This window comes from Myotis brandtii, unplaced genomic scaffold, assembly GCF_000412655.1.
Source record: "Myotis brandtii unplaced genomic scaffold, ASM41265v1 scaffold1103, whole genome shotgun sequence".
In the NCBI taxonomy this organism is placed as follows: Eukaryota; Metazoa; Chordata; class Mammalia; order Chiroptera; family Vespertilionidae; genus Myotis; species Myotis brandtii.
In genome coordinates, this window is record NW_005353762.1 from 82,005 (window position 1) to 109,974 (window position 27,970).

Below are 27,970 nucleotides of genomic sequence, written 5' to 3' on the forward strand. Positions count from 1 at the left end.
CGGCTGCGGGGACGGGGCGGAGCGGGGGAGGCGTAGCCTGACCGCGAGGGGCGCGCTGCCCACTGCCCCTGCATCGGTGGTGGCTGGAGGATTTAATCACAGCCCACACGTTTCCAGTCGGAGTCTGGATAACTTAGAGTCCTTTCTTTAAAGAAGAGTTCTGTGAAGTGCGCTTTCACTTCGCTCATAGGTGTGTTTCCTCTTGGAGGGGTTGTTACTGCGGCCCAGCGCCGTCCAGGCCCTGCCCTCCGGAAAGGCCGGCGGCGGGTCACTGAGGACCCGCTGGTAACGCATTGGCCGCTTTTCCTCCGATCTCTCCTTTCATGGTCGCATCACCTTCCCTGGCTCGGACCCTCCTGGGTTCCTCCTACAGGGACCATTGTGATGGCATCACTGGGGCCACCTGGGTGATCACCCATCTCAGGACCATTCATTCAATCACTTCTGCCAAATATTCTTCCCAAATAAATGTACGGATTCACCCTATCCAGGGATTAGACCTTGGACTTCCCTGGCGGAGTCAGAGGAGGCATTATTGTCCCACCACGGTTAATGGAGGGGATGGCCTGAGAGGGCTTAGAGGGGAGCGGGGGCCAGGTTGTGCTGTGTCAGGAGGAGCCTGTTTTTCAGCCACGTGCTGTGCGTTGTACGTAGGGGAAGGATATGACCTAATGTGAAAAGGTCACCTTGGCTGCTGGATGGAGACTGGACTATTTGGATCAAGAGCTGAAGGTGTCAGGAGTATTTAATTTTCTTATTAGGACGGTAATTCCATAGCATCATACTCTTGGCTGCACAGTGTTACAATCTAGAGCAGTGGTTCTCAACCTTGGCTGCACATTAGAATCACCTGGGAATCTTTTTAAAATCCTGATTTCTGGGCCTCATCCTCCGGAAATTCTGTTTCTTTGTTACTAATGTTGTGGCCCCACCCCATAACAAAGAAACAGGTATCAAACGCTGAATAAACTCCCTTGGTTGTGGACAAGAATGTTCAAAAATCCAGGTGCCCAAACCACACCCCAGACCCCTTACCCCTGAACCTCAGGGCGGACCCAGGTGGTTCCAGCCTGTAATCAAGGCTGAGGACAAACTGGTCTGACCTGAGTCCGTTTTACCTTTCTAGCCTTAGTTCCCCACCACGTCTTCCCCCTTTCTCTTACTCTGTGGGCTCTGGCCGTTCCCTGTACATACTTTGTGTATTCTCACTTCTGTACCTTTGAACATATTCCTAAGTAAGGGACTGGAATGAGCAGGAGTCTACTTGTTCTGTCGCGGCCCCGGTGGTAAACTCTCCTCCCGGAAGCTTCTCCTGATCCTCTACCCTGTGCTCCCACTTGCACTTGTCTTTTTCCTGGCACTGATCAGTCCGCCACGCTTTATAGGTGATCGCCTCCTCTGTGTCCCGTTGTATTGCCTGGCCTCCTGCTCTCCTAGACACTAGGATGTACAGCGCAGGGTCAGACCTTGCCCTCCAGTAGCTTACCGCTTGGAGGGAAGGAGTACGTAAGAATAATTCTTATTCTTGCATAAGAATATCCCGAGATAATTATTCAAATGGAGATTTGTTCAAGTGCTGTGGGCACGGGAAATGGTATACCTGGGGATTCCAGGTAGAGTTCCTCTGTTAAATCAGTATTTGAGCTGAAATTTGAAAGATGATTTGATTTTGCCTAACGGTGAGCTACGTAGGAGATGGGAAAGGGAAGAGCTTTCTGGGTAAACGTGAAAGGCAGAAGGAGGGGAGAGACCTGGTGTTTTCAGAACATGTAGTAACTGTTGCTGTAGTGTCCAGTAGGGGGAGTGTCAGAAGGTAAGGAGAGGATCAGATCATGAGATCTAAGCTAAGTGTGAGGGAGTTAAGTTTTATTCCATACATGTAGGGGCACCATAAACAATTTGGGCCGGGAGTGATGGTATGATTTTCATGTTGGGAGGATTATGCAGTAGATAAATAGGCTGGAGTGGAGCTGAGCCTGCCACTAGAACTGGAAGCAGGGAGGCCGATGAGTGGCTGGCACTAGGAAAGGTATAAAGAGCAGATTTATTGTGGTTGAGGCTGAAGGTGAACTGCAGTGAGTTGAAATGTGAACCACTCTTAGAAACCTAAAGTTGTGAAAGGAAGGAACCCTTTGGAAAGTGGGAGATAGAAGGAGAGATTTAGGTCAGGGTTTTTAAAAAATATTTTCACTCTATAAAGGACACCTGAAGAAGTTTCTATGCTGATTGGAAAGATCTAATAGAAAGCTTTGAAGATACAAGAAAGTGTAAATAAAGGGAAAATTAATGGAACAAGCCCCCGAGGAGGCAGGAAGAGAAGCGATTCAGAGCACAAATGGTTTTGCTTTGGATAAAAAGAGAGCTATGAGAAGGGGTCAGGGAAATAATGCAAGTCAGATGGTTCTGTGAAGGAGCCAGAAATACTGAGTTTCTCCCAATGCAGGACCATCGGCTGCACCCTGGTGGTTTTCACAGGCTTATCAGGTTGGGTACGGATGGAGACAGCAGATACTTGGATTACCATGTGGGGTTTTGCCAGTCGATTTGGAGGGGGGTTAAAGGGCTGCACATGCCCTTTTCCTAAGTTCGGACTCCAGATAGCTTTGACCATGCCTTAACCTTGTTTTCCATTTTGACTAGCATGCTTGCCTTGTATGTAGTCAGCATCTACATACTGAATTCGTTTTGTTTCATGGGTATTTAATTTTCTTATTAGGACAGTAATGATGACAGTGAAGATGTTGCACTGTTTGATGCAGAAGATGAAACAACTAATCGACCCCAAAAATCCAAAATCAGGTATGAGGATAAGTTTTACGAGTTGTGTTAGTGTCCAGTACTTTCTGCCTGTGACAGCTGATGGGATTCAAGCAGAGTGGTTGTGATGTCCTTGTGAATATTGTGTCTCACTAGTGTGATCTTTAGTCTTAGACAAAAATGGGGACATTTCAGATTCTCATTGTGCATAACTGACATGGAATTTTACTCAACACTGTTTTCAAATCTGCAAATCCAATTACATGAACACTACTATGTTTTCCTTTAAATACTAGTAGTTTCTGTAGATGCATTATGACATTTTGATTTATTGTGCAAATTTCAGAATTGCATCTTTTATATAAACTAACGTGAAAATATCATGCCAAACATTTCTATTCCAAATTTAGTTCTCTCTAAAGAAATTCACTTAATGGAATCAGATTCTACCTGAACTTTGAAAACAAAGTGAGAGATGCCAGTACAATTTCATTTATATGAAATGTCCAGAATAGGCAAATCTATACAAAGTTACATTAATGGTTGCCTAGGGCTGGAGAAGGGATGGGGTTGGTATAAATGGGGGTGAGTGCCCATGGGTAAAGGTTTCCTTTGGGGTAATTATGGTGATGATTGTACAATCTATGAATATATTTTAAAAAAACATCAAATTATGTACTTTCAATAGGTGAATTGTAAGGTATATGGACTATATCTCAATAAAGCTGTTAAACTCTTCCTGATGGTTACTTTGTCTAAATGCCTGAAGTATTCAATGAGCTGTTAAAGTCCTGTTTACATAATGTATTTGCTGTTTTACAACAGGGCTTAGTCAAATAATGGGACTTAAGAAAAAAGAGAGGTTGGTGATTTGCTTCTTCCTCAAATCATCTTTTATTTTGACCAAACTGCATGGTTATGCTATGGCTGAAGCATTTTTCATCTACATCTGCAGTAACTGTCGAAAATGTAATCACATTTCTTTTGTTATGTTTTGGTTTTCAGACATCCAGTGGCATCATTTTTCCATTTATTCTTTCGAGTCAGTGCAATTGTAGTCTATCTTCTCTGTGAATTGTTCAGCAGCAGCTTTATTGCCTGTATGGTGACGATTATCTTGTTATTGTCATGTGACTTTTGGGCAGTCAAGGTAGGTTTGATTGTTTTTATTTTGAAACCATTTAATACGATGAGATTGAATGGTGTATAAACAGTACAAAAAATGAAACATAGCATTTTTATTTATCTTTTTGTTACCTTTGGCCTCATCTGTGTTAAAGTGCCAGGTGTATCAAATCATGTGTAGATTATTACACTATTTGTCAGCCTACATCAGCTTTAAAATCTAATAAATGTGACTACATAATGCTTCTAATCCATTTCACCTGTTTTGCTTTGGGGTCACTTCTGGCTGTCTAGATAAGACCTCAGGATAGTTTGTTCACAAATACTTAAGGAGTACCCACCATCTGTGAAGGCTCTAGTGCAGTAGTTCTCAACCAGGACCTGTTTTGCCCCCCAGGGCACATATGTCTCAATGTCTGATGATATTTTTGGTTATCACAACAGGTGGGGGAAGAGTGCTCTTTACATCTAGTGGGTAGGGGCCAGCGATGCTGCTAAACATTTTAAATGCACAGATTGGATAGTTCCCCAAAACAACATTATCTAGCCCAAATTGTCAATACTGCTGAAGTTGTAGGGGATAGAAAGGAATGTAAGAAATGGTTTCAAACTCAAAGGCAGTGATGAGTAGAGAGATGGATGGATAGATAACATAGGTACACATGTGATAAAGTAACTTTTAAAGTATAAACTGTAGACTCTAGGTGGTAGGTATATAGGTGTTAACTGTAAAACTACTCTTCTGTGTGCTTGAAATTTTCATAGTAAAATGGTTTGGGGAGGAGGGGAAAAAAAGCAAAAGCTAATTTTGGAATTTCAGAGACATATATTGAGTCAAAGACCAGTAAGATGTGACAAGTCTGTTCACCGCCACCAACGCAGCAGTTTTTAGACCTTTTGATTCTTACAAATACCAGAAGTGGTTGGTTTGGTAGTGGCCAGTTTCCATAGGCCACAAAATGCCGAGAATGAAGAGTACAGAAGTCTGTTTTATTTAAGCTTTTCTTTTGTACAGTCTTCTTTGGCTTGCTTTTCTTTGAATTTCTTCTGTTGCTTTATGCTCTAAAGTGTTTGCTATATCTTGGTCACAATTTTGTTCCCTTTTGTTGTTCATGTAATTTCTGTTTAGCTGGATAGAACATGACCTTCAGTTACTTCTTCCTGGTAATTTCCAATTTCTTATAATTAAATCCTTCTGGGCTTAGAGGTTTAAAAAATATGCCCCCAAAGTATATTTTTTGATAACTTGGGTTTTTTTGTTTGTTTGTTTGTTAGTTTTTAATGAGGGATTTAAAAATGTTACCCTTTATCTGGCAAAATTACTTACAGATATGCAAACAATTGCTATAAGAAGCGTAATTAAAAAGTCATGATGGGGAAATTATTGAATGAACTTGGGAAAGGGGTAGGCAGGGTTCCAAACCTAGTTAAAACAGATGTATCATACTAGTAATTATTATAAATCTCAGTATAGTTGTAAAAAGAAGAGATATAATCATTAAAACAAAAAATTATTTAAAATTTTAAAAAAATTTACATGTTACAGTCTATATGGTGCTTTTGCTTTATTCCATACTCTGATGGACTAAAAAAGTTTAATGGTTTTAAAATTCTAGTGTTAACTATTAGTAAAATTTAAAGTAAGTGTGTATCTTTCATAGCATTGGAGAAGATAGGAGCAACTTAAACATAGTTTATAAAGCAAGGGAAAGAAAGCGCATGCCAAGGAAGCTTAAATGTCATAAGGCATAGTAGAAGGTAATGCAAGTAGTAGCAAATTAGTACTAACAGTAAATGTAATTTGATTAAACTCTCTTTTTAAAGATGAGAATTCTAAGATTGTGCCAAAAATCAAAAGTCCAACCAAAAAGTTCTAACTGAAATCATGACATTAGAAAAAAGTATAAAATGCAAAGATAACATCAGACCAATTCAAAAAAGAAACTTGGTGTTATTATTATTAGATAAAATAGAAATGGGAGTAAGACAGCATTCAATGGAAGAAAAATCATTTTATGAATCACAGTAAGGCTCATTCACAGAATAATAGTACATCAACCTATGTCTAGTGAAAAACTTAGGAACTCTAGGAGAAAATGGAAGGAACATTATTGTGATAATAGTTGACAAGCCACTGTCTTTGACCAATCAAAGCAACAAAAGCTGAATATAAATAAGGTCGAAAGGATCTGAATGAAATAGCGAGGTCAGTTTAATAGTGGTATTTGTAACTTTTTACATGCAAGGATAATTTAATAACAAGAGTTTAGTTCCTATGCAATATTTATAAAATTAATCAAATATCACTACGAAGGAAATCCAAATAAATTGCTCAGAGAAGCTACGTTTTCTAGCCCAGTGCAACAAAACTAGAAATTAATAAAAAATAGTTGTCGAAACTGGAACTTTTAAAAGAGCCAATCTAAAAAATATCTTGGCTTAGAAAGAAAACAGAACGGTCTGCTTTTCTACCTAGAATGTTCTTCTCATCTGCATATTACCTTAACATAGGGATTCCTAATTGTTTTTGTTTCATGGATTCCTTTTCCAGTCCCATGAAGTTATGAATAGTGCTTTTAAATACTATTCTGTGGTTTTTATTGTGACAAACCACCAGTACTGTGGATAATTGTCTATATTCATTATTTAAAGGTAAACTAAATTTAGCCAGAAGATAGTGAAAATAAAAGATATAATTTTCCCCATCTAAGTTCACAGAACCTCTGAATCTATTAGTGGATGCCATTAATTAAAAATCTTCTGTATTATTGATTTATACTTATTCTTTAAATTTCATTCCAAATGTTGATTCCTCAGAGAGTCATTTTCTGATTCCTGACGAGATAATATTTCCCTGTTAGATTCTTAAGGCACGCCACACCTCTCCCTCACAGTACTTAACACATTTGGTAATGGAACTTAGGCCCATTGGTTGGCTGCCTCTCTTCCCCACAAACACGTGAAGCTCCAGAAGGACAGAAAATGTATCTGTTATCCCCCTTTTATTACATGCTTAATAAATATTTGTTGAATAATAAGCATTAGGAAAGCTATCAAAATAATTAGTTATGTTCATAAGAGGAAAAGAACTTGGTATATTTGAAGTACTGAGAGAAGTCCAGTACTTGCAACCATTGTCTTAGTTTGAGCAGATATAAAAGAATGCCATATAAACTATAGGGATTTATTTCCCAAGGTCTGGAGGCTGGAAATCTAAAATCAGGGTGCCAGTATCATTGACTTTGGCTGAGGATCCTCTTCGGGGTTCCAGACTGCTGACCTCTCCTTGTAACCTCACATGGTAGAGGGCAGAGAAGAGGTCAGAAGATCTCTTTTGATTCTTGTAAGAGCACTAATCCCATCTATGAGGGCTGAACCCTAATGACCTAATCTAATCCTAATCACCTTCTAAAATCCATGGTGTGGGCAGAGTGTCAGCATATAAATTTTGGGGGGACATAAACATTCAGTCCATAATAACCAATTTAAGAGATATATAGTTATAAAATATAAAATATATGTAGCTGCAGTCAGAATATATAGGAAAAATTGGTCACAGTAGCTAAAGAGCAAGGCGTTTCGGAACAAATTACTGAACTGGAGAAAGGACAAGAATTCATGAGGGAAAAGGAGGTGTTTATGTATATGCTTACCCTGTCACCTCCACCCTTGCTGGTCCTGCCATTGCCATTTTGTTTAATCTTTCGTCCAGGCCTGGTATGTAATGGTCTTTAACTGAATATTATGGAGGTAAAGTTGATGCTATTTTGTTTGTGAAATAATATGGTAGATCTTTAAATAATGCTTTTAAAACATGTTGCATATATTAATCTTTACCAGAATGTCACAGGTAGACTAATGGTTGGCCTGCGTTGGTGGAATCATATTGATGAAGATGGAAAAAGCCATTGGGTGTTTGAGTCCAGGAAGGTAAACTCCTCCCTCCCCCAGTTTTTAGTATCATTCAATGAATTATGTGTAGTTTACATTTGAGTGTCTATGGATGAAGTGTTCAAGATTAAAAGTACTATCCAAATCATTTGTCATGTCAATGCTAAACCAGACGGCCTTCTAAAACTAATTGTATTTTTCTTACTAGTTCAGACCAGCAACTGTACAGGAATGAATCCTCAGAGTGTGGACTTTGGGTTAGAGTTTATATAGTGTGCTAAGCTGCCTGTTAGGAGCTGATGACAAAGGGTCTCTTTCCTTAAGTTGCCTGGCCTGGAATTACTGCTTCTAATAGCTTGTTCTGTCCTTGCTCCAATGGTTCTTTCCCATTTGTGGGCCCTAGAAAGAAGGATTGCAACTGGATAGAAAATCTGAATTGATCAGCGCAGTGCCATCTTTAAGTTGGACCTTCCGGAGCCCTAGGGGACGCTGGTCTGTTTTGGGTTGGCCTGCTTGTCTATAATGAAGGTTGTTTGGGAGGCAGAGGACAACATTTTTGGAGACAGTACCAATGAAATTGCTTGCCTTCTGCTTGGAAGGGCCTTCACAAGTGTTTCTCAGAAAGCAGCATATGCTTAGTGAGCCCATATTCCTTTACATTATAAAATCTACCTTATAAACAACTCACCACCCTTATAAATTCCTGGGTTCTGCTGAGATATTGGGATCATTATCCAGAATCCCTCAATTCCATTTTTTTCCTCTGGACCCTGACTCGACTTTTTAGGATGACTATTTTCTTGATATCCTTGATCCTCACCTAAGAAGGTATCATTTAAAGCTTCCTTATATGCATAAACATTATAAATGCAAGAAGAATTGAAGTCTATCAGAGATCATTCTTAAACTCTCTACTCTGTCCTGAAAATTCTTGATTTAAAACAAGTACAGTGGGGCCTTGACTTACGAGTGTCCCGACTAACGAGTTTTTCAAGATACGAGCTGTCTCTCGGCTGATTTTTTGCTTTGAGTTGCGAGCTAAAATTTGGGTTACTAGCCAGCTTCAGATACCCCACCGCTAGTTGGCGCAGCGAACGTCACAGTGAACGCCACAACATCAGCCCAGCATTACGTGTCTCACTCATTCACTTTTGATTTGACATAGGAATAATTTGAGTTACGAGCTCTGTCATCCCACTGTATATTTAAACCAGTTCCTAAAGTTACAATAATGGTAGACCTAGTAGCTGTTTTTTTTGTTTGTTTGTTTGGGTTTGTTTTTTTTTGGTCAGGGGAGGAGGGTGATGGTTCTAACTTAGGACTTTGGTTGTCTGTATTTATTTGAATTTGAGGATAAAGTGTTTTTCATAAAAAATATTAAACAGTCTTACTGATGGTTATTAAATTCATGTTCTTATGTAGGCATCTCCTCAAGAGAATAAAACTGTTTCCGAGGCTGAATCAAGAATCTTTTGGTTAGGACTTATTGCCTGTCCAGTGCTTTGGGTGATATTTGCCTTCAGCGCTCTCTTCTCCTTCAGACTGAAGTGGTTGGTGAGTATCAGTGTATAGCTATTGAATAATCCATTAAAATGTCTGGCGGATAATCATAGTAAGCATCCATTTACGTTAACATTAGGGTCCCATCTTGAGTGGGCAGCTTGATCCTAAATTTCCCATTTGATTTCCCAACTCTCCTTTTAAAGCATTGATGAGCAGAGTCGTAGTAAAGACCCAATTTCACCAGTTCTCCGGATGTCTGGCAGAATTTTAATTTAACCCACCTGGTACAGAGATTACTGTATTTATCACATTGTTAACTTGTGGGATGAGGATATTCAGTAAACTCCAGACAAACATGTTTATCTTAGTTTGGAACTAACAGAGTAGTCTTTTTTAAAATATTGGTTGCTAACCTGTTCTGGCTATTGCTTATACAGCAAATCTTCCCAAAATTTAGTGGCTTAAAACATCAACAGTCATTTCATGATCCCTCTGTTTCTCTGGTTTATGAGCTTGGGAAGGGCTTGTCTGGAAGTTCTGGCTTCTGTAGTTGCAGTCAGTCAGTTGCTGGAGTGGCATCTCCTCTTCATGAGGCCCACAGCCTCCCACATGGTCTGAACAAGTGGCTTGGGCTTCCTCATAGCCTGGTGTCCCCATGGCAATTAGATTGCTTACTTGGAGGGTCAAGCTCCAATTAAGAGTGTTTGAGCTCACAATCTGAATTACCTTTTACAACTGTACGAGTTTGCTCAGGCTACTCTAACAGAAGACCACAGACTGGGTGGCTTAAATGACAAACATTTATTTCCTTACAACTCTGGAGCCTGGAAGCCTCAGGTCAGTGTGTTGGTTGGGTTGGTTTCTTTTGAGGCCTTATTCCTTGGCTTGTAGATGTTCACCTTCTCCCTATGTCTTCATATGGACTTCTCTGTACATGCCTGTGTCCTGTTTTCCTCTACTTATAAAGACATCAGTCATTTTGGATTAGGGCCCACCTAGTGACCTCATTTTATTTTAATTACCTCTTTAAAGACCCTGTCTCTAAATATAATCACACTAGAGGCCCGGTGCACAAATTTCTGCATGGGTGGGGTCCCTTGGCTTGGCTGGCAATCCCTCCTGGGGGAGGAACCATGGGAGGTTGGCCGTAGGAGTGCACTGACCACCAAGGGGCAGCTCCTGCATTGAGTGTCTGCCCCCTGGTGGTCAGTGCATGTCATAGCCACCAGTCAACTGATCATTCGGTCATTCGGTTGCTTAGGCTTTTCTATATATACTAGAGGCCCGGTGCACAAAAATTTGTGCACTTGGGGGGTCCCTCAGCCTGGCCTGTGTCCTCTTGCAGTCTGGGACCCCTTGGGGGATGACCACCTGCTGGTTTAGGCCCGCTCCCTGGGGAATTGGGCCTAAGCTGGCAGTCAGACATCACTCTGGCAGCCTGGGAGCCCTCGGGGGATGTCCACTTGCCAGCGTGGAGCAGGCCTAAGCTGCAGTCGGACATCCTTAGCACTGCTGAGGAGGCGGGAGAGGCTCCTACAACCACTGCTGTACTGGCAGCCATCAGACTGGCTTGTGGCTGAGCAGAGCTCCCCCTGTGGGAGCACACTGACCACCAGGAGGCAGCTCCTGCATTGAGCGTCTGCCCCCTGGTGGTCAGTGTGTGTCATAGTGACCAGTCATTCCCAGTCTTTCTGCTGTTAGGGTCAGTTTGCATATTACCCTTTTACTATATAGGATAGAGGCCTGGTGCACGTCAGTGTGTGTCATAGTGACCAGTCATTCCCAGTCTTTCTGCTGTTAGGGTCAGTTTGCATATTACCATTTTATTATATAGGATAGAGGCCTGGTGCATGGGTGGGGGCCAGCTGGTTTGCCCTGAAGGGTGTCCTGGACCTGGCCAGCCTGGGTGAGGGGCTGATGGCTGTTTGTAGGCTGGTCAAGCCCCCCCCTAGTGGGGACCCTCAACCCATGGAGGTTTGGCCAGCCTGGGTGAGGGGTTGATGGCTGTTTTCAGGCTGGCCACACCCCCTTTAAGGTGGGGGGTTTCCACTGGGGTGCCTGGCCAGTCTGGGTGAGGAGCTGAGGGTCGTTTTCAGGCTGGCCAAGCCCCCCGGCGACGGAAGCTCCCAGTCTCCTTTTTTTCTTTTTCTTTTTTAATTATGGGATTTATTTACCTTCTATAAATGAAACTTTGTTGCCTTCAGTGGAGCTCAGAGCCAGCTCCTGCTCGCTCCAGCTCTGTGGTGACAGCCGGCTGAAAGCAGGTATCTGGGGTTTATTTATCTTCTATAATTGAAACTTTGTTACCTTTAGTGGAGCTCAGAGCCGACTGGGAAGCTTGGCTTTCTCCATCACTGGAGCAACCAAGGCTCCTGCTCGCTTCAGCTTTGTGGCTGCCGGCCGCCATCTTGGTTGGGTTAATTTGCATATAGTCGCTCTGATTGGCTGGTGGGCGTAGCTTAAGGCATATCGAAGGTACGGTCAATTTGCATGTTTGTCTTTTATTAGATTAGACTAGAGGCCTGGTGCATGAAAATTCATGCACTGGATGGGGGGATTCCCTCAGCCCAGCCTGCCCCCTCGGGGCAAGAGGCGACCCGGCAATCAGGGGAAGGCCATGCCCCATCACACCTCTGCTGCTACTACTGCCAGCAGCGCAAGCCTCGGCCGGCCCTGGTTACCTGAGCCTCGGGCGGCCCTCGGCGGCTGGACAACTGCCATCTGAGGCTTGCCTGTGCCTCGGGCTGGCCCTGGGTGGCTGGGGGGCTGAGGGGACTGGGTGTCTCCGGACGTAGGCACATGTAGCGGCCAGGCCCAACTGGGGGCAGGCCTGGCTTTGCTGTGCGCCTGCCACCCTGGCGGGGCTGAGGTGATTGGGCGCCGCCATCTTTGGGAGCGTGGCAGCCAAATAGCATATTCCCTCATTGGCTGTGTGTGCCACCATTTTTGAGAGCGGGGCAATTAGCACATTCCCTCCTTATTGGCTGTGGGTGTCGCCACTTTTGAGGGCGGAGCAGCAATTAGCATATTCCCTCTTTATTAGATAGAACTAGAAGCCCAGTGCACGAAATTTGTGCATGGGGAGGGGGTTCCCTCAGCCCAGCCTGCACCCTCTTCAATCCGGCACCCCTCGGGGGATGTCCAACTGCCTCTCGCAATCCGGGACCGCTGGCTCCTAACCGCTCGCCTGCCTGCCTGATAGCTCCTAACCCCTTTGCCTGCCTGCCTGATCGCCTCTAACCATCTCTGCCTGCCTCCCTGATTGCCCCTAACTGCTCCGCTGCTGGCCTGATCACCCCTAACCGCCTCTGCCTTGCCCTCGCCCCACACCTGGGATCCTGGATTCCCTCTTCTGATCAGTCACAGGCACCCGGGACCTGGGCTTCTCTTCCTCTGGCCAGCTGCAGGCACACAGGACCCGGGCTGGCTTCGCCCTCGCTGGCCGCAGCAAAAGAGGACAGTGGGCAGGCGGCTTCGCCCAGGTCGCAGGCGCCCAGGACTGCGGGGCAGGTGGCTTGTCCGTCTCCTGGGCTGCAGGTGCAGACGCAGCTACTGGCGCCTGGGACTGCAGGGACCGTGGGGCGTATGGATTGTCCCTCTCCTGGGCCACAGGCACAGGAGCAGCCGCTGGCGCCTCAGACCGCGGGGCAGGTATCTTGTCCCTCTCCTGGGCCGCAGACCCAGCCACTGGCTCCCGGGACCTCAGAGCCTGCGACTTGTCCCTCTCCCAGGCCGCAGGCTAAGGTATAGCCGCTGGTGCCCGGGACCGCGGGGTGTGCAGCTTGTCCCTCTCCCAGCTGCAGACTGGCTGGTCCCCATTCCTCTCTCCCCAGGGTTGAGTGTCTGATCCGTTACGGTGTGACAGCATGAGGGCGTGACAACCATTTGTATATTAGCTCCTTACTAGAGGCCAGGTGCACAAAATTCGTGCACTGGGGGTTGTCCCTCAGCCCAGCCTGCACCCTCTCCAATCTGGGACCCCTCAGGGGATGTCCAACTGCCAGTTTAGGCCAGCCTTATCACCCCCTAACAGCTCCCCTGCCAGCCTGATTGATGCTTAACTGCTCCCCTGCCGGCCCAATTGCCCCAACTGCCCTCCCCTGCAGGCCTGGTCCCCCCCAACTGCCTTCCCCTGCTGGCCTATTCGCCCCCAACTGCCCCCCCACCCCCGTCGGCCTGATTGCCCACAACTGCCTTCCCCTGCCGGCCATCTTGTGGTGGCCATCTTGTGATGATATATGGGACGGCCATCCTGTGACGACGTGTGGGGAAGCCATCTTGTGACTACCTGGGGGTGGCCATTTTGTGATGACATGAGGGCATGAGGACCACCTAGGCTTTTATTAGTATAGATTATATAGGACTAGAGGCCTGATGCACGAAATTCGTGCATGGGTAGGGTCTCTAGGCCTGGGCGGCAATCAAGGCTGATCTGTGGGTGACCGGCGGGGCGATTGGGGAGTCCCTGCTAGCACCCGCCTTTGCTGGCCTGGCTCCGCCCGCTTGCCAGCCGGCCAACCCCACCCCCCACCGCAGCCGCTGGTCGCCTCCCTCTGCAGAGCAACCGGTGGGATGATTGGGCTTTTATTATATAGGACTAGAGGCCTGGTGCAGCGGCAATCAAGGCTGATCTGTGGGTGACCGGCGGGGCGATTGGGGAGTCCCTGCTAGCACCCGCCTTTGCTGGCCTGGCTCCGCCCGCTTGCCAGCCGGCCAACCCCACCCCCCACCGCAGCCGCTGGTCGCCTCCCTCTGCAGAGCAACCGGTGGGATGATTGGGCTTTTATTATATAGGACTAGAGGCCTGGTGCACGAAATTTGTGCACAGAGGGCATGTCCCTCAGCCCAGCCCACACCCCTTTTAATCCAGTACCCCTCGGGGGTTGTCCGACTGCTGACTGCTGTTTAGGCCTGATACCTGCGGGATCGGCCCTAAACCAGCAGTCGGACATCCCTCTTACAATCTGGGACCACTGGCTCCTAACCTCTCACCTGCCTGCCTGCCTGATTTCGTGTAACCACTCTCCCCTGCTGGCCTGATTGCCCCTAACTCTCTACCCTGACAGCCTGATTGCCCTGAACTTCTCTCCCCTGCCGGTCTGATCGCCCCTAACCGCCTTTGCCTTGGCCCCCGCCACCATGCTTTGTCTGGAAGGACGTTCGGAAGGATGTCCGGAAGACATCCGGTCTAATTAGCATATTACCCTTCTATTAATATAGATAGGTTCAGGAATACTGGGATTAGGACTTCAGCATGTGAACTTTTGGGGGACATGATTCAGCCCATAATAACAACCTCCCCGTCAGAAGTCACAGCATCATTTTGCTACCTATCCCTGTTCAAGGGAGTGGGAATTAGGCTTCACACCTTGATGGAGGGGAGGACTCATGTTAAAGAAGGTTCTAGAAGAGCATGTGGAACAGGAGATACTGTTGCTGCTATCTTTGGAAAATGTAATCTGTTGCTTGACCCAAACTACGAGTCTTGTTCTTTTAATGGTTAAGTTTGTCTCACTTGACTATTGGTATCAGATATATTTACTTTTTAATTGTTTTTCCCTATTTTTTAATATTTTCTTGTCTTTGTTTTGCTATGTAGGTTCTTGTTTTCTTTGCATGTATACATAAATGCTTTCCCTTTTTCAAGTTGGAAGGTTTATTGTCTACTTTTAGTTTTTCTAGTACTTTATTACATGTTTGTATCATACCTTCTTTCATTAATTAGGAAATGCATTTAATATCTGTTGATATCCTGCTATGGAGATGGAAGAGTTAACACTCATGGTTTCTCCTACCTTTCCTCCCTGCTTCCACCTCTGAATTTTTGTTGAATATACAGTTGACCCATGAATACAGTAAAAAATCTGTGTGTAATGTTGGTCTTCCCAAAAACTTTACTACACAATCTTTATTTTGGTTATTTTAAGTAATACACTTAGACCTGTTTATTGACTTTGTTTACAAAAGAAATGGAATACTCCTAAATTCCCTCCTTTGTTTGTTCCCTTTTCTATCGCCTGTTTTGTTTGTTCTGTTATTTTTATTGTCAAGGTTCATAATAATTACCTTTTGAATGACATTTCTGATCAGTTGTTCTGTCTTTGATCTACAGTATTTTAAAATACATTGATTCAGTCTTTTTATTGCAGTTTTTCCTCTGACCTCCTGGATGGTTGGCTAAATTTCATTGTTGGGTGATTTAAAAAGCAAGTTGTAGGTGTTGTTTTCCTTTGGCTCTGTCATGTTTAAAGATATGAGCCTATTGACTTTATTCTTGAACTAGAGGTCTGGTGCATGAAATTCGTGCACTGGGGTGGGGGGTGTCCCTCAGTCCGGCCTGCACCCTCTCCAATCTAGGACCCCTCTGGGGATGTCTGGCTGCCGGATCGGGCCTAAACTGGCAGTCGGACATCCCTCTCACAATCTGGGACTGCTGGTTCCCAACAGCTCGCCTGCCTGCCTAATCACCCCCTAACAGCTCCCCTGCCAGCCTGATCAATGCCTAACTGCTCCCCTGCCAGCCCAATTGCCCCCAACTGCCCTCCTCTCCCAGCCCAATCACCCCCAACTGCCCTCCCCTGCTGTTCTGGTCACCCACAACTGCCCTCCCTTGCCCCCCATCTTGTGGCCTCATGGGGTGGCCATCTTGTGCAAGGGTGTGACGGTCAATTTGCATATTACTGCTTTATTATATAGGATGCCTATTTGGCTAGGATAATGCCCTCAGGTCACAGTTACTTGCACCATTTAGAAAACATTTCTTACTTATATTGAATTTTGCAGAGGAATCTGAGGCTTACATAATCTCCATGGAAGTGAGTGAATCATTTTTCTCCCTGGACAAAATTAAATTATTTTTGAAGTTTTAAAATATTATAACTGGAATGTCTTTGTGTTTATCTTTTTGTATTGATTTTTCTGGAAAATGTGCCCCTTGTATATGTAGGCGTAGGTTTTCCTTCGAATCAGGAAAATTGTCTTCTGTTAAGTCTTTAAATTTATGTTAAGTCTTTACATTTATGTTCTATTTTTTTATTTCTCTGATTCTGAGGCATTTGTTATCTCTGTTGTATTGTTTTTATCTGTTCTCATCTATCATCTTTAATTGCTTTGATCTCTCAGTTCTCTTCTATTTATTCATGTAGCAAATATTTTAAGAGCCTGCTGTATGCCAGACCTGTTCCAGGCACTGCGGGTATTGTTAGGGCCAGATAAACAAGGTATCGCTCTGATAGAGCTTATGTTCTGGTGGAGCGTGCTGTGGACCTGTGGACCGGCAGCGCATCAGAGAGTCAGAGAGCAGGTGGTATTAGAAAGGCAGTGACACCAGTGAGAGTGGAGAGTGCAAGAGAAAGAAGTGGGTTACTTCGGATTGGGGGTCAGCAGAGGCTTCTCTCTGTATTCCTTAGCTCTGCCAGCTTCATTTTCACCTCCTTCTATTGTGTTGTCTTACCTTCATTCACTTTGAATTTGTATATTTAGGTTCTTCTGTCGGGTGAAGCATTCCTAGGAATGCTTTTTATTTTGGTGGACTATATTTGAATAGATTCCTCACCTATCTTTTGCATACTATGTCCTTATTTTTATTTTTTTGGTGTAGTCTTGCATAGGTGCCTTTCCCTTTTCCCTCTCCATTTGCTCCTTACAGTGGCAGCTCTGTGCGGACCGCATGCTGGATTGGTGTGGGTGATTCCCTTCGACTGCCTCCCTGTGCTGTCTGAGACACTTGGGCTCTGCTGTGAGCTGGACATGGGTGGTTGAGGCAGGTGTGAGGAGGAGGAGGAGGAGGAGGAGGACATAGGTCTCTGGCTGCCTTGGCTGGCTTGCTCAGGTTTTGCCTTTCTTATGTAGTGGAGTTCTTGTTTCCTAGTTGGGTGTGTGCTCTATTGGCTCTATCCGTCTGCTTTGGGTCATTTGTGCAGCCTTAGCATCCATCTGGGAGAGTCAGCCTAGTCTTTCTTTAGCAGTGTTTCCACTTCCCTAAAAGAGCAGGCGAAGGTTGTGTAAAAAAAGGTGGTTTGGGCTCCTATGTTCAGACCACAGGGGGGGGGGGGGGGGGGGGGGCATCACCAGGCTCTTCCATGAGTCTCTCCACACCCTCTGTTCTCTTGAAGTCATTGGCTTGCTGACTGGTGGTCCTTCTATGCTTCCTCCCCTCCTCCCCCGCCAGGAAGCATTGCCATGGCAGGCTGCTGGGATTTTCCTGCCTCCGCTGCATCTCTGTTGATTGGGAGGGGCTTCTGCTCTCTTACCTGTTTCTGCATTTTCTCTTAGGGTTATCTGTATCCCCTGGCCGCCTGCCTCTCTAAGTTGTGAAGGGGTGGTGATCATTAGTGACATTTTTCTTAGAGATTTTTTTTGGAGAGTTAGGAGCTGTAAAGAGAGACACCAAGATGGCTCTTTTTCTTACACCAGCCCTTTTTTATACTTATTGGTACTAACTTATTTGCCTTAAAAAAAAAAAAAACTTTGCTATTTATATCTCAGGGGGAGGGAGACCTTGATACCTGGCTTCACTGCACCGTTGTATAGACTGCTTGTTTTATGCATGCCTTTACAATATGTTGCCATTGGCTGACACGATGCCTCAAGTACCCTGCTGAGTCTGATTCAGGTGCCCTGGCTGGTTGGTGCATCCTTACCCCGGAGGGTCCCAGTTTGGAAAGCATGGGAAGTGGAAGGAAATTTATTTAAATCAAAACATAGTTTTATGTTCATTTAGGGAACTAGCAACCTTAAGTGTTTATTTCTATGAAACATACATTTAAAATAAAAGTACAACTCTACTTCCTTTACTAAGTATTTGAATCTGTTCCTTAATTAAAACAAACATATAAATCCTCTCACTTACTAAAAATCACCTTGTTAAGGAGAGTAAGTCTGGATTGGAAAAAGGTGTTGTGTTTAGCTGTCTTGCTTTTTAAAGATGTGAGTTTCTCAAGTGATCCTTTTAGTAGCAGATGGGTTGATGAGTTGTTTTTTCAAGAACAGGTTGGCAAACTGGTCTGCAGGCCAGATTCAGCCCAACATCCATGTTTGTACATTTTTATTGGCACACAGCCTTGCCTGTTCGTTTACATAGAGTCCGTGGCTGCTTTGGGGCTAGATGGGTAGAGTGGAGTGTTGCAGCAGACCATGTGGCCCACTGAGCCCGAAATGTTTATTGTTGGGCCCTTCACAAGAAAACCTTACCATCGCTCTGGAATATTCAACCATGTGATGATCCCTTTACATTGTCCTAATTAACTTCATTTCCTCAATATTTAAGAGTAGGCTTGACTTTCTTTTTCTTAATCCTTAATGATCTTAATGGGGTCACCCTGATGCGGCCACAGGAAGAAATACCTCTACCAAAGTGCATTTCCTCCTAGCTCCACCCTCACCCATCCACTGCTCCCTCACAGAGGATAAACACCTACTGTCTGAGGCACTGTTTGCTGTCCTGGAGGCCACCTGAGACACACACATCAGCATAGAGCAGGGTTCACCTGTGCATGCTCCCTCTGTTGCACTTTATTTCTTGACCATTTGTTTGTAATTAATTCTTAAAGGAATAATTAACATTTGAGCCCCTTCTGATTCTCATTTACTTTTTTTACATCTCTGGAAAATAAAGAATGGTCCCTGTGGTAGTTGGCTGGGGACAGCACGGGTGTTAGACCCATGGGGTCAAACTGGACCTGGGTTCAGCACCCTCAGTACTGGAGTTCTGGCCAGGAAAGAATTCTGAGCCAAGACTCAGACTGTAAGGGAACATTTATTTATAAAATCACCAAGGTAGAAAAAGTAATTTGTAGAAAAAGTAGGCTTAGGAAAGAAGTTATAGAGGTAAAGGAAGGGCCTTGGGAGTGAGGAAGATAATGGTGATGCATTTGGGGGAGGGGGAGGGAAAACCGAGGGGAAAGGGAAAGGTGCTGGCCTCTCCCATGCTGGGTCCTCTGTCCTAAGGGTGTCAGGGACGAGGTCCCAGGGGAAACCTTTTTTTTTTCTTTTTAAAATTTTTAATTTCAGAGAGGAAAAGAGAGAGAGAGAGAGAGAAACATCAGTGATGAGAGAGAATCATTGATAAGCTGCTTCCTGCACATCCCAGACTGGGGATCCAGCTCGCAACCTGGGCATGTGCCCTTGACCAGAATCAAACCTGTGACCCTTCAGTCCACAGGCTGATGCTCTACCCACTGAGCCACCAGCTAGGGCCTGGGGGAGATCTTAGTAGAATATTCAGCAACTTTCCTGGTGAATCCTTTCAAGGTCTAGGTCTCCCCAATTGGTTGGTCGACACCAGGGCAGGGGTCACTAGTCAAGGCAGCTGGTTCTGAGGCAGCCATGGTCATTGTCTGGTTTTGCTGCTTTTCTGGGCCTGGAGCTGAAATACAGCTGAGGCCTAGATGTTATCTCTAGGGAGGAAAGGTCAGGAAGTCCAAACCGCATGACCAGCGATATGCCAGGGGAGGAAAGGCTACCCTGGGATGAGGTCCCACCCTACAATCGTCCCTTGCTAGGCACTTAGGGCTTTCTACCCTGATGACCTTCTGTACCTGGCCCCTCATCCTCGCCCTGCTCATGTCTGTCTAACTGCCTACCACAGTTCCCCACTGGATTCATTCCCAGGGGCGACATGGTGCCCACTGTAGCATGTGTATTAACATGTTAAGCCCCATGTTATTCACCGGTGACTGACACTATACTTTCCGTCCAGAAGACAAAACAGGCTGGGTGCTTAACGTGTTAATGTTTGTTGGGCAGATGATGGGGCACCTTTTGCAGAGTACATGTTGCATAGATCTATTCTGGCAGGTGAAGGAGTCTTATTGGCACAGCTCCCCTTCATAGAGCTTCCTTTTCCTTCTCCCCAGGACACTGTTGGGTCTCATTCATGGTGTTGGTCAATAATCATTGCTTATTTTTCTCTCCTAGGCTGTGGTTACCATGGGTGTGGTGCTGCAAGGTGCCAACCTATATGGCTACATCAGGTGCAAAGTGGGCAGCAGAAAGAATTTAACCAGCATGGCCACATCTTACCTTGGAAAGCAGTTTTTAAGACAAGTAAGTTTTTCTGGCTGTGAGGCTAAATTTGATGTGTCAAGTGACTAATGCAGTAATTTCTAACTCTTGTAGAGTTTAATTTTTATGAAATACTTAAAGTTTTTTAAGGCACATATTTATTTAGGTATGAGTTGATGATAGTTATTTTAATTAATTTTTGGAGGCTTTTAAGACATCCCAGAGTATTATCAGTGTCCTAAAATTATTTTAAAACCAGAGAGAAAAACTGTCATTGATAATAGCTTACAAAAAAAAAAAAAAAATCAGTTACTTTTCATTAATTCTGGGGGCTCTAACAGTTTTGAAGAATGATATTGTAAGGTTTTAGGTTTTATATAGAAAGAACGATTAGAAACAAAATAAGACTGTATATTTAAAGATTGTTTTAAAGTACCGAGATTTTTTTTTTTAGAACATAATGGTTTTACTACAATTCCCCAATATGAATATTTAAATCAGGGTTTTCAATGGGATAAGTAGTAATCGTAGATTGTTAAATTTCTTGGGAAAAATGATTAGGTTTTTGTTTCCAGGCAGTAGGTTATCAAGTAGTATTGTATTAGACAGTGATTCTCAAACTTGAACAGGTATGAGGATCACCCAGAGGGCTGAAACATGGGTGGTGGGTCCCACCTCCAGAGTTCCTCATTCATTTGATCTGGGTGGGGCCTCAATTTGCATGTCTAGCAAGTTCCAAGTGGGTCCAACGATTGTATTTAGATAACTGAAGCCCTACTCAAGATTTTACAGCTTATAAATGGTACAAAACTAGGCTTTATTAAGCTCTCCTCTCTGAAATTCATTGTTCTTTTCATTCTGCTGTGGTTTCTCCTGTATAAAGGATGAGAAATACAAAAAACTAATATTTTTGGAGAGACATAATTCTCCTCCTGAGGGTTTTGGCACGGTGCCAAAACATCTTTGCTGTGGTCCACCTATGGTAATTGTCAGGTGTGTGCTTAGGAGGTTTTTTTCCTTAGGATTTTCAGTGTTTCTGAAATGGAGATGGATGTTGAATACAGTGAAAGTGAATGTTGGGTAGGATTAAGTGGACTTACCTGGCACCTGGCGATACTCTGCTAAAATGACACTGACCTGCTGGACGTTGGGCTGGATCCATTGATTTGCTTCTCCAGCATGTTTGTGATTTTTAACATGATTGGGGCCATTGAGTGTAAGTTAATGTAGCTAGCTCTGCTTATAGATACGGAGTATTTCTCTAGTTCTTTGAAGTCTGTATTAAGTAAAATAGCTTTTTTTATTCAGGAGTTCTTACTCTTTTGCAGAACACCGGAGATGATCAGACTTCCTGAAGAGGGAGAGAAGTCCCGTGTGTTCTGTTATATTGGGAACAACTGAAGAGATTCTTCACTCTGAGCCTTTTAGAACTCAGTACATGTAGCAGAGAGGAGTGTTGGGTTTGTTTTTCCATTTGAAAATTTACTTTAAGAAAAAAGGAAAAGTAGTTTTTATTTTCTTGCTAGCATTTGGGGCTGAAAATGTGGTGTTGCTAGAAACATTGTCAAAATTTGGTTCATGGTGTATATATGTGTATGCACAGTCATGTAATATCCATGTACTGCAGTTTGACAAAAGTGTTTATGTTCATGTATATATGTAATGAAGACTTTTGCATTTTGATCCATAGAATGTAGAAAGTTGTTCTTAATCTCATTTCAAAATTATGTGTATTTAAATATTTCTGTAGATTATTTTCAGAAGAAAGTTTTGCTTCCATGGGAAGAGTGAGCACTTTGGCTATGTATAAGTTAGAAATAATTGTTAATTTTATGGTTTACTATGTACTTCATAATGAAACTCTTATCCTAGGCATTCACAGGCAGATAAAAGCCAAATTTGGATCAGTGGCATGAGCTAGTTTCTAAAATTTTGTTTATTTTTATTGTAACAAGTCATGTATTTTCGGTCCGTTAATATAAATGAGTTTTCATGGTGTCTGTGTAAGGGATACTTAGAGATTGCTGTGTTCTATTTATTTTTGGAGAGGACAACCAGCTTTTGCTTTGGAACCTCCCGAAGAGCGTCAGTGGTCCTTGGCCTAACGAAACCTTTTACCATGAAGAGAGCATTATTCTTATGTCATAATAAGAATAATTATTTAAATACTTGGCACAATAAATGCCTAAAAGACATTTTATTTTATGAATCTTTTTTTTTTTTGCTTTGGTGGGGATATTATAAATCATGCATTTGTGTTAATGGTATTTCTTAAAAAGCAATATGTGTCACAGTCTAGAAACTGTTACGGACACATATAAATTCTCTTATAGGTATACTGTAGGTAACCTTTGTTGGAGTCTTAATCAACAGACTATTTTGTCAATGTATTTATACATTGTTAAAATTTTTTAAAGATGTTTTGTTTAATTGAATAAGTGTCTATTGGAGTGATAGCTTTGAAAGCGCATAACTTTATATTTGTATAAAACTCTAATGTTTACAAAGCCCTTGACATGTGTAATCTCATTTGATCCTCATGACATACCCGTTTCGTGTGATGCCTGGAACCTCAGGTTACCGAGTGACAAACAGGTTACAGGAAGTCTCATCAGGATACAGTACTGTATTTAGAGGAAATATCTGTCTCTAATGTCTTTTCCTTTCTTAAGAAACATTAAGTTATTAAGTCATTCATTTATTAAGTGCCTGTTTGCCATTTTCCTTGTGCTTATCTGTAGAGGAAAGTCAGCGCTGCATACAGACATGTTATTATTTAATTTGAAAGATCTAAATCTTTAAAGTTGAGAGTCTGACAGGGGACACATGGATACAGGTTTTGATATAACTATGTTGTTACTTGATCCTGCAGTCCCTCAAACCAAATATGAATTGATTTTTGGGATATGCATGTGGCAGAGTTTACCACTTATTCCTAATATCCATTTTCCCTTCTACATGTTTCTTACTTATTAGCTGGGACATGGCAACAAAGACAGCTTGTTCCAGATTTGCTTGCTGCATCTTATGTGGCCATGTGACTGAGTTCTGGCCACATGCACATTTCCGGGAAGTATTCCTAAAAGGGGGGCATGCCTGTCCCCTCCCCTTTTCTCTTTCCTGCTAGCTGAAATGTGGACCACGTAGGTGGAGCTTGTGAACAGCAGATAAATAAGGCGGGTATTGAGCTCCCTCTAATGGGAATGGCAACCCTGAACTGCCTATTGAATCTTCTATAATAATAAAAGCGTAATATGCTAATTAGACCAGAAGTCCTTCCGAATGAAGATGCAGCTGCGAGGGAAGCCTGGGTCCTGGGTGCCAGAGGGAAGCTGGTGCCGGCAGCCAGGGGAAGGAAGGCCTACTCTTGCACGAATATTGTGCATCAGGCCTCAGTTTTTAAATAAGAAACAAACTTATATCTTGTTTGAGTGTTATTGTTTTGGCTTTTCTGTTGCTAGAGTCTAACTGAATTCTTCAGTAAACTGTAGTTTCAGCATCCCCCCTAATTGTTTGCATTAGTATAGTATTTGGGATAGAATAATTCAGTAGGTACCTGTTCAGCTGTGCTAACTTTTGCCCATAGTGCAATGATTTTTCATACTAGTACAATTCTTTCTTCCAAGTCTTATGGCAAAGCTTAATATTTATAATAAATAAAGCAGAGCTGCTCTAGTGGAAACAGAATTGGAGGCTCTGGAGTCACCCTCTCAGCCCTACCTACCAATTTCCAAGGAGCCTCCTGAGCTGCTGTTTGCAAACCACTACTAGGAAAAGTGAAACCAGTCCATTCCTGGTTTTGAAGAATATAGTCTCAAATCATATGTTAAATATATTTTTTAATTAAAAATAAAATCAGAAGAATACCAAATTCTTATGAAAATCAGAAAACACTCCTTCAAACCTTTATGTTGTTCTAAATAAGAAAGGAAGAAGCCTATCATTTCCTGAAGAAGTTATAATTTAGTGGCAAGGAAAATGTAATCTCACATGTAACTTTTTCCCACTACAACTAATTAAAGAAAGAAAGCACCCATGGTCAGAAAATCAAGTAGTACAGAAGGGCAACAAATAAATGCAAGTCTTATCCCATTCTCAATTTTGTTCCCCAGGAGCAAACATTTTCAACTGCTTGGTTTTATGTTTTGGGATATTTACCTCTGTACCTCTAAATAATATGCTTAGTGCTTATATTGTTTCTTGACTTAGTGACTTTATAATTAGCTGTTGACTTCCTACCACCAATATATGAGGATTTAACTCAACCTCCCCTCCCCATATATAGTTTGAGCACTGTTCTGTGTCCAATTGATTGTAATATTACAGGCTTAGCATAAACCTCCATTTTTTAATTTCCTCAATGACCTGTTATAACTATTAATTTCCTCTATTAGTAATTTGTTCAACTCCAAGTAACAAAATCCTACAAATAATGGATTTCAACAATGGAAGTCTGAAAGTAGGTGATTGCTGGTGTTGACTAAACAGTTCCTTAGAAAGCTGGGTTTTGTCCCTATGCGCACTGCCTCAGGGTCATGACTGTCACAGCTGAAGAAATCACAGGAGACTTTTGCTTCTACTTACATCTCATTAGACAGAATGGTGTCACCCAGTAAGAAAGTCTGGGAAAACAGGTTATTAAGGAAGGCACATTGCTGCCTTGAATAAAAGAGATTTTGTTAGTAGGGAAAAGGGACATTGGGTAGGCATCTAGCAGTGCCTTCCACATACTTCTCAACTGGGGCTTTCTATAGGAGACACCAGCCCCTGTGGTGGCCAACGCTCTTGGCATCCTTTCTACAGTAGATATATAGCCTTTGATCTAGCTGGCCTTTTAAAGGCAACTTTTTATGCAAAGCCATTAAATCAAGATAGTTTTTTTAAAAATTTGCTGTAGGCTGGTGTACTCTTAAGTATGTATCCTTACTCTAATATGAATAGGGGATTGGATTTAGAATATTCAGAGCAGTGGTTCTCATGGGGATGGTGCCACCCACAAGGGAGAGAGTTTTGTAGTATGGAGAGAGAAGGGTTGATTAACACGATGATTGGTTATTTTAGTGGGTGGAGCCTAGGGATGCCAGGCCAAGAGGAGGACAGGACCAAAAATTGTCATGTATATCTAATAGCTTCCATATATCTCATGAATAGTTATGTCCATAAAATCCTGCTTATAAAGGGAAAGAAAAAGCAACCCCTGGAAGCTGACCTGCTCTGACAGCCAGGCTGTGGTGGTCTGTTAAACATAATTGTATACACCATCAACATCTGACAGAGCCATTCTGACCATGAGGGTGCAAGAAAAAATAAGGACTCTATGATCATGATGGAGCATAGAAGTGCTGTGCAAACCTCAAAAAAGATCTAACACCCTCTCCCCTAGCTTATATGAGTGCCTGCTGCTCTACTAAAGACAGCTTCAGACCACTGTTCTTCCTACTTTCTAGCTGAAAATTATTAAGATACCACTCAGGCTTGCTTTACTTTCTGAAAGCACCCAATCCAACTATGATCCATGGAGCCAGCCCTTCATGAAGTCATAGAGGCCCACCTATAGGCCCACATCCTATAATAAGCCCTTCTTAGCACCCTCAATGAGACACCCTTGATGTGGTCTCTCTTGTGCAAAAGGTTCTAAGAAGCCCAACTGCTCAACCACAGGTCTGTTCCCCATGGTCTCTAGCTGGTGAGCATTGACAATTATCTGAGCCTAGACTATCTGTCCCATTGTACATATAAAAACTCCATTTTTCATTTTTAGTTGCAGATTTACAATATTTGACATCAAAAGCAACTATCAAGTGGAAGAGGTTATATCCTGTTCAGCACTTACCAAGAGTTTTCCCTCATTTTTAAAACTCACCAGTGGCAACATTGCTCATGGCATTTGAATTGCAAGTCAGACCTGCTGCAGCTTCCTTGTCTGATTTGTAGGGCCACACTCCTGCTAATGACGTGCTCATAAATTAGGCACCTGACTACCTTATTGCGTCTTCAGTAGTTGTGGCCATTTCCTTTCATATTGAACTACATATTTCCATAAGTTGCTTCCTTTTATTTCTCCTTTATATTAGACATTGATTTTAAAAATGCCTGAGATAAGTTATATTGTCTATCCATCTATATGTTTTTTAGAATAATAGAAAGGGTATTTAAAAATATTTGTAATAAAAATTTGCTGTGAGCCCTAACTGGTTTGGCTCAGTGGATAGAGCATCGGCCTGTGGACTGAAGGGTCCCAGGTTCAATTCCGGTCAAGGACAAGTACTTTGGTTGCGGGCTCAATCCCCAGTAGGGGGTATGCAGGAGGCAGCTGATTGATGTTTCTCTCTCATCGATGTTTCTAACTCTCTATCCCTCTCCCTTCCTCTCTGTAAAAAAAAATCAATAAAATATATTTTTTTAAGAATTTGCTGTGGGTCTGAAGGTGTGAAAAACACTGGTCTTCAGTTACAGCTGGACAGTCTGTCCCTTAGACTTCCTTGCTCAGGTGGAGCTGAAAAGCAAATTTGAGCTTGTACTCAGGTGTTCCAATATTCTGAGTTCTTACTCAGGGTGGGTCCCATAGACTTTGGAAACTAGTGCTGACATTCTATGAAATTTGAGAAGTCAGAAAATTCTTGTTTGGGTGGTATATATCATAGGTGGAATGTCTGATGTTCTAAGTGAATTCAGTATATGCTGCTTGCATTAATTTAAGAGAAATCCATTGTATCCCACTTTCTACTAAAAGAAATTCTGGAGAAACATTTCAAGAATGGTGGAGTAAGGATCTCCAAAGATCTGATCCTCCATGGAAGCAAGGAGAACACTGGCAGAATTTGTCAAAATCAACTTTTTCAAGCTCCAGAAATTAACCAAAGGATTAATTAGGATACATGACAAACATGTATTAAATAAAAATGGTTGACTCTCTGTAAAAATAATAAGCTTTGTGGTGTTTTAACTTGTTCTCATCCTACCTCTCCCCAGCTCTGTGGTAGCCTTGAAAACCAGCAACCTTGAACCACCACAGCTGAGAAAACCAACCACTGAAATAGTTTAGAAGTTCCCCAAATAGGTTTGGTGTTGGAGTCCCATCCTCAGAGAATTGTCACTGTTGGATTTGTTTGGCAGCTCCCTAGGAAGTTCCAGTTGTAGGGCTTATCTTTATTTAACAGACTCAATGAGGAAAGCCCTAGCTCCGGGTTGTTCGTTGGAAAAAAAAAAAGTAGCAATTGTTTAAATAGCACAACTGCCTGAGTTGCTAATACCTGTTGAGACAAACAGACTGGTTAAAAAAAAATTTTTAAAATAAAAATTAAAGGGCAATATGGGGAGTGAGATGTTCATAGGAGGCTTTAACAAGTCCTGACAGTCCTAGCCGATTTGGCTCAGTGGATAGAGTGTTGGCCTGTGGACCAAAGGGTCCTGGGTTTGATTCAGGTCAAGGGAACATACCTCGGTTGCAGGCTCCTCCCCAGCCTGGGCCCTGGTTAGGGCTCGTGCAGGAGGCAACCAATCGATGTGTTTCTCTCACATCAATATTTCTCTCTGTCTTTCCCTCTCTCTTCCACTCTCTAAAAATCAATGGAAAAATATCCTCAGGTAAGGATTAAAAAAAACAACAACAACAAAAAAAACTACTAGAAAAATAATAAATAAATAAGTAGATAAATAAATAGATAAATGAAATAAAAAGCCCTGAAAT

The 27,970-nt window shown here is 43.0% G+C and overlaps 1 protein-coding gene across 1 annotated transcript in view; it reads left to right on the forward strand.

Annotated features, from left to right (window-relative positions):
• Positions 1-22,790, forward strand: part of LOC102259246 (Golgi apparatus membrane protein TVP23 homolog B) — a 23,463-nt gene extending 673 nt beyond the window's left edge. The window contains exons 2-9 of the mRNA XM_014544064.1: positions 191-285; positions 682-741; positions 2,717-2,799; positions 3,763-3,907; positions 7,723-7,812; positions 9,196-9,327; positions 20,194-20,322; positions 21,609-22,790. Coding sequence (XP_014399550.1) covers positions 191-285; positions 682-741; positions 2,717-2,799; positions 3,763-3,907; positions 7,723-7,812; positions 9,196-9,327; positions 20,194-20,322; positions 21,609-21,635 — 761 coding nt within the window. The 3' untranslated portion in view covers positions 21,636-22,790. The remainder of the gene's footprint in view (positions 1-190; positions 286-681; positions 742-2,716; positions 2,800-3,762; positions 3,908-7,722; positions 7,813-9,195; positions 9,328-20,193; positions 20,323-21,608) is intronic.
• Positions 22,791-27,970: the final 5,180 nt, after the last annotated feature.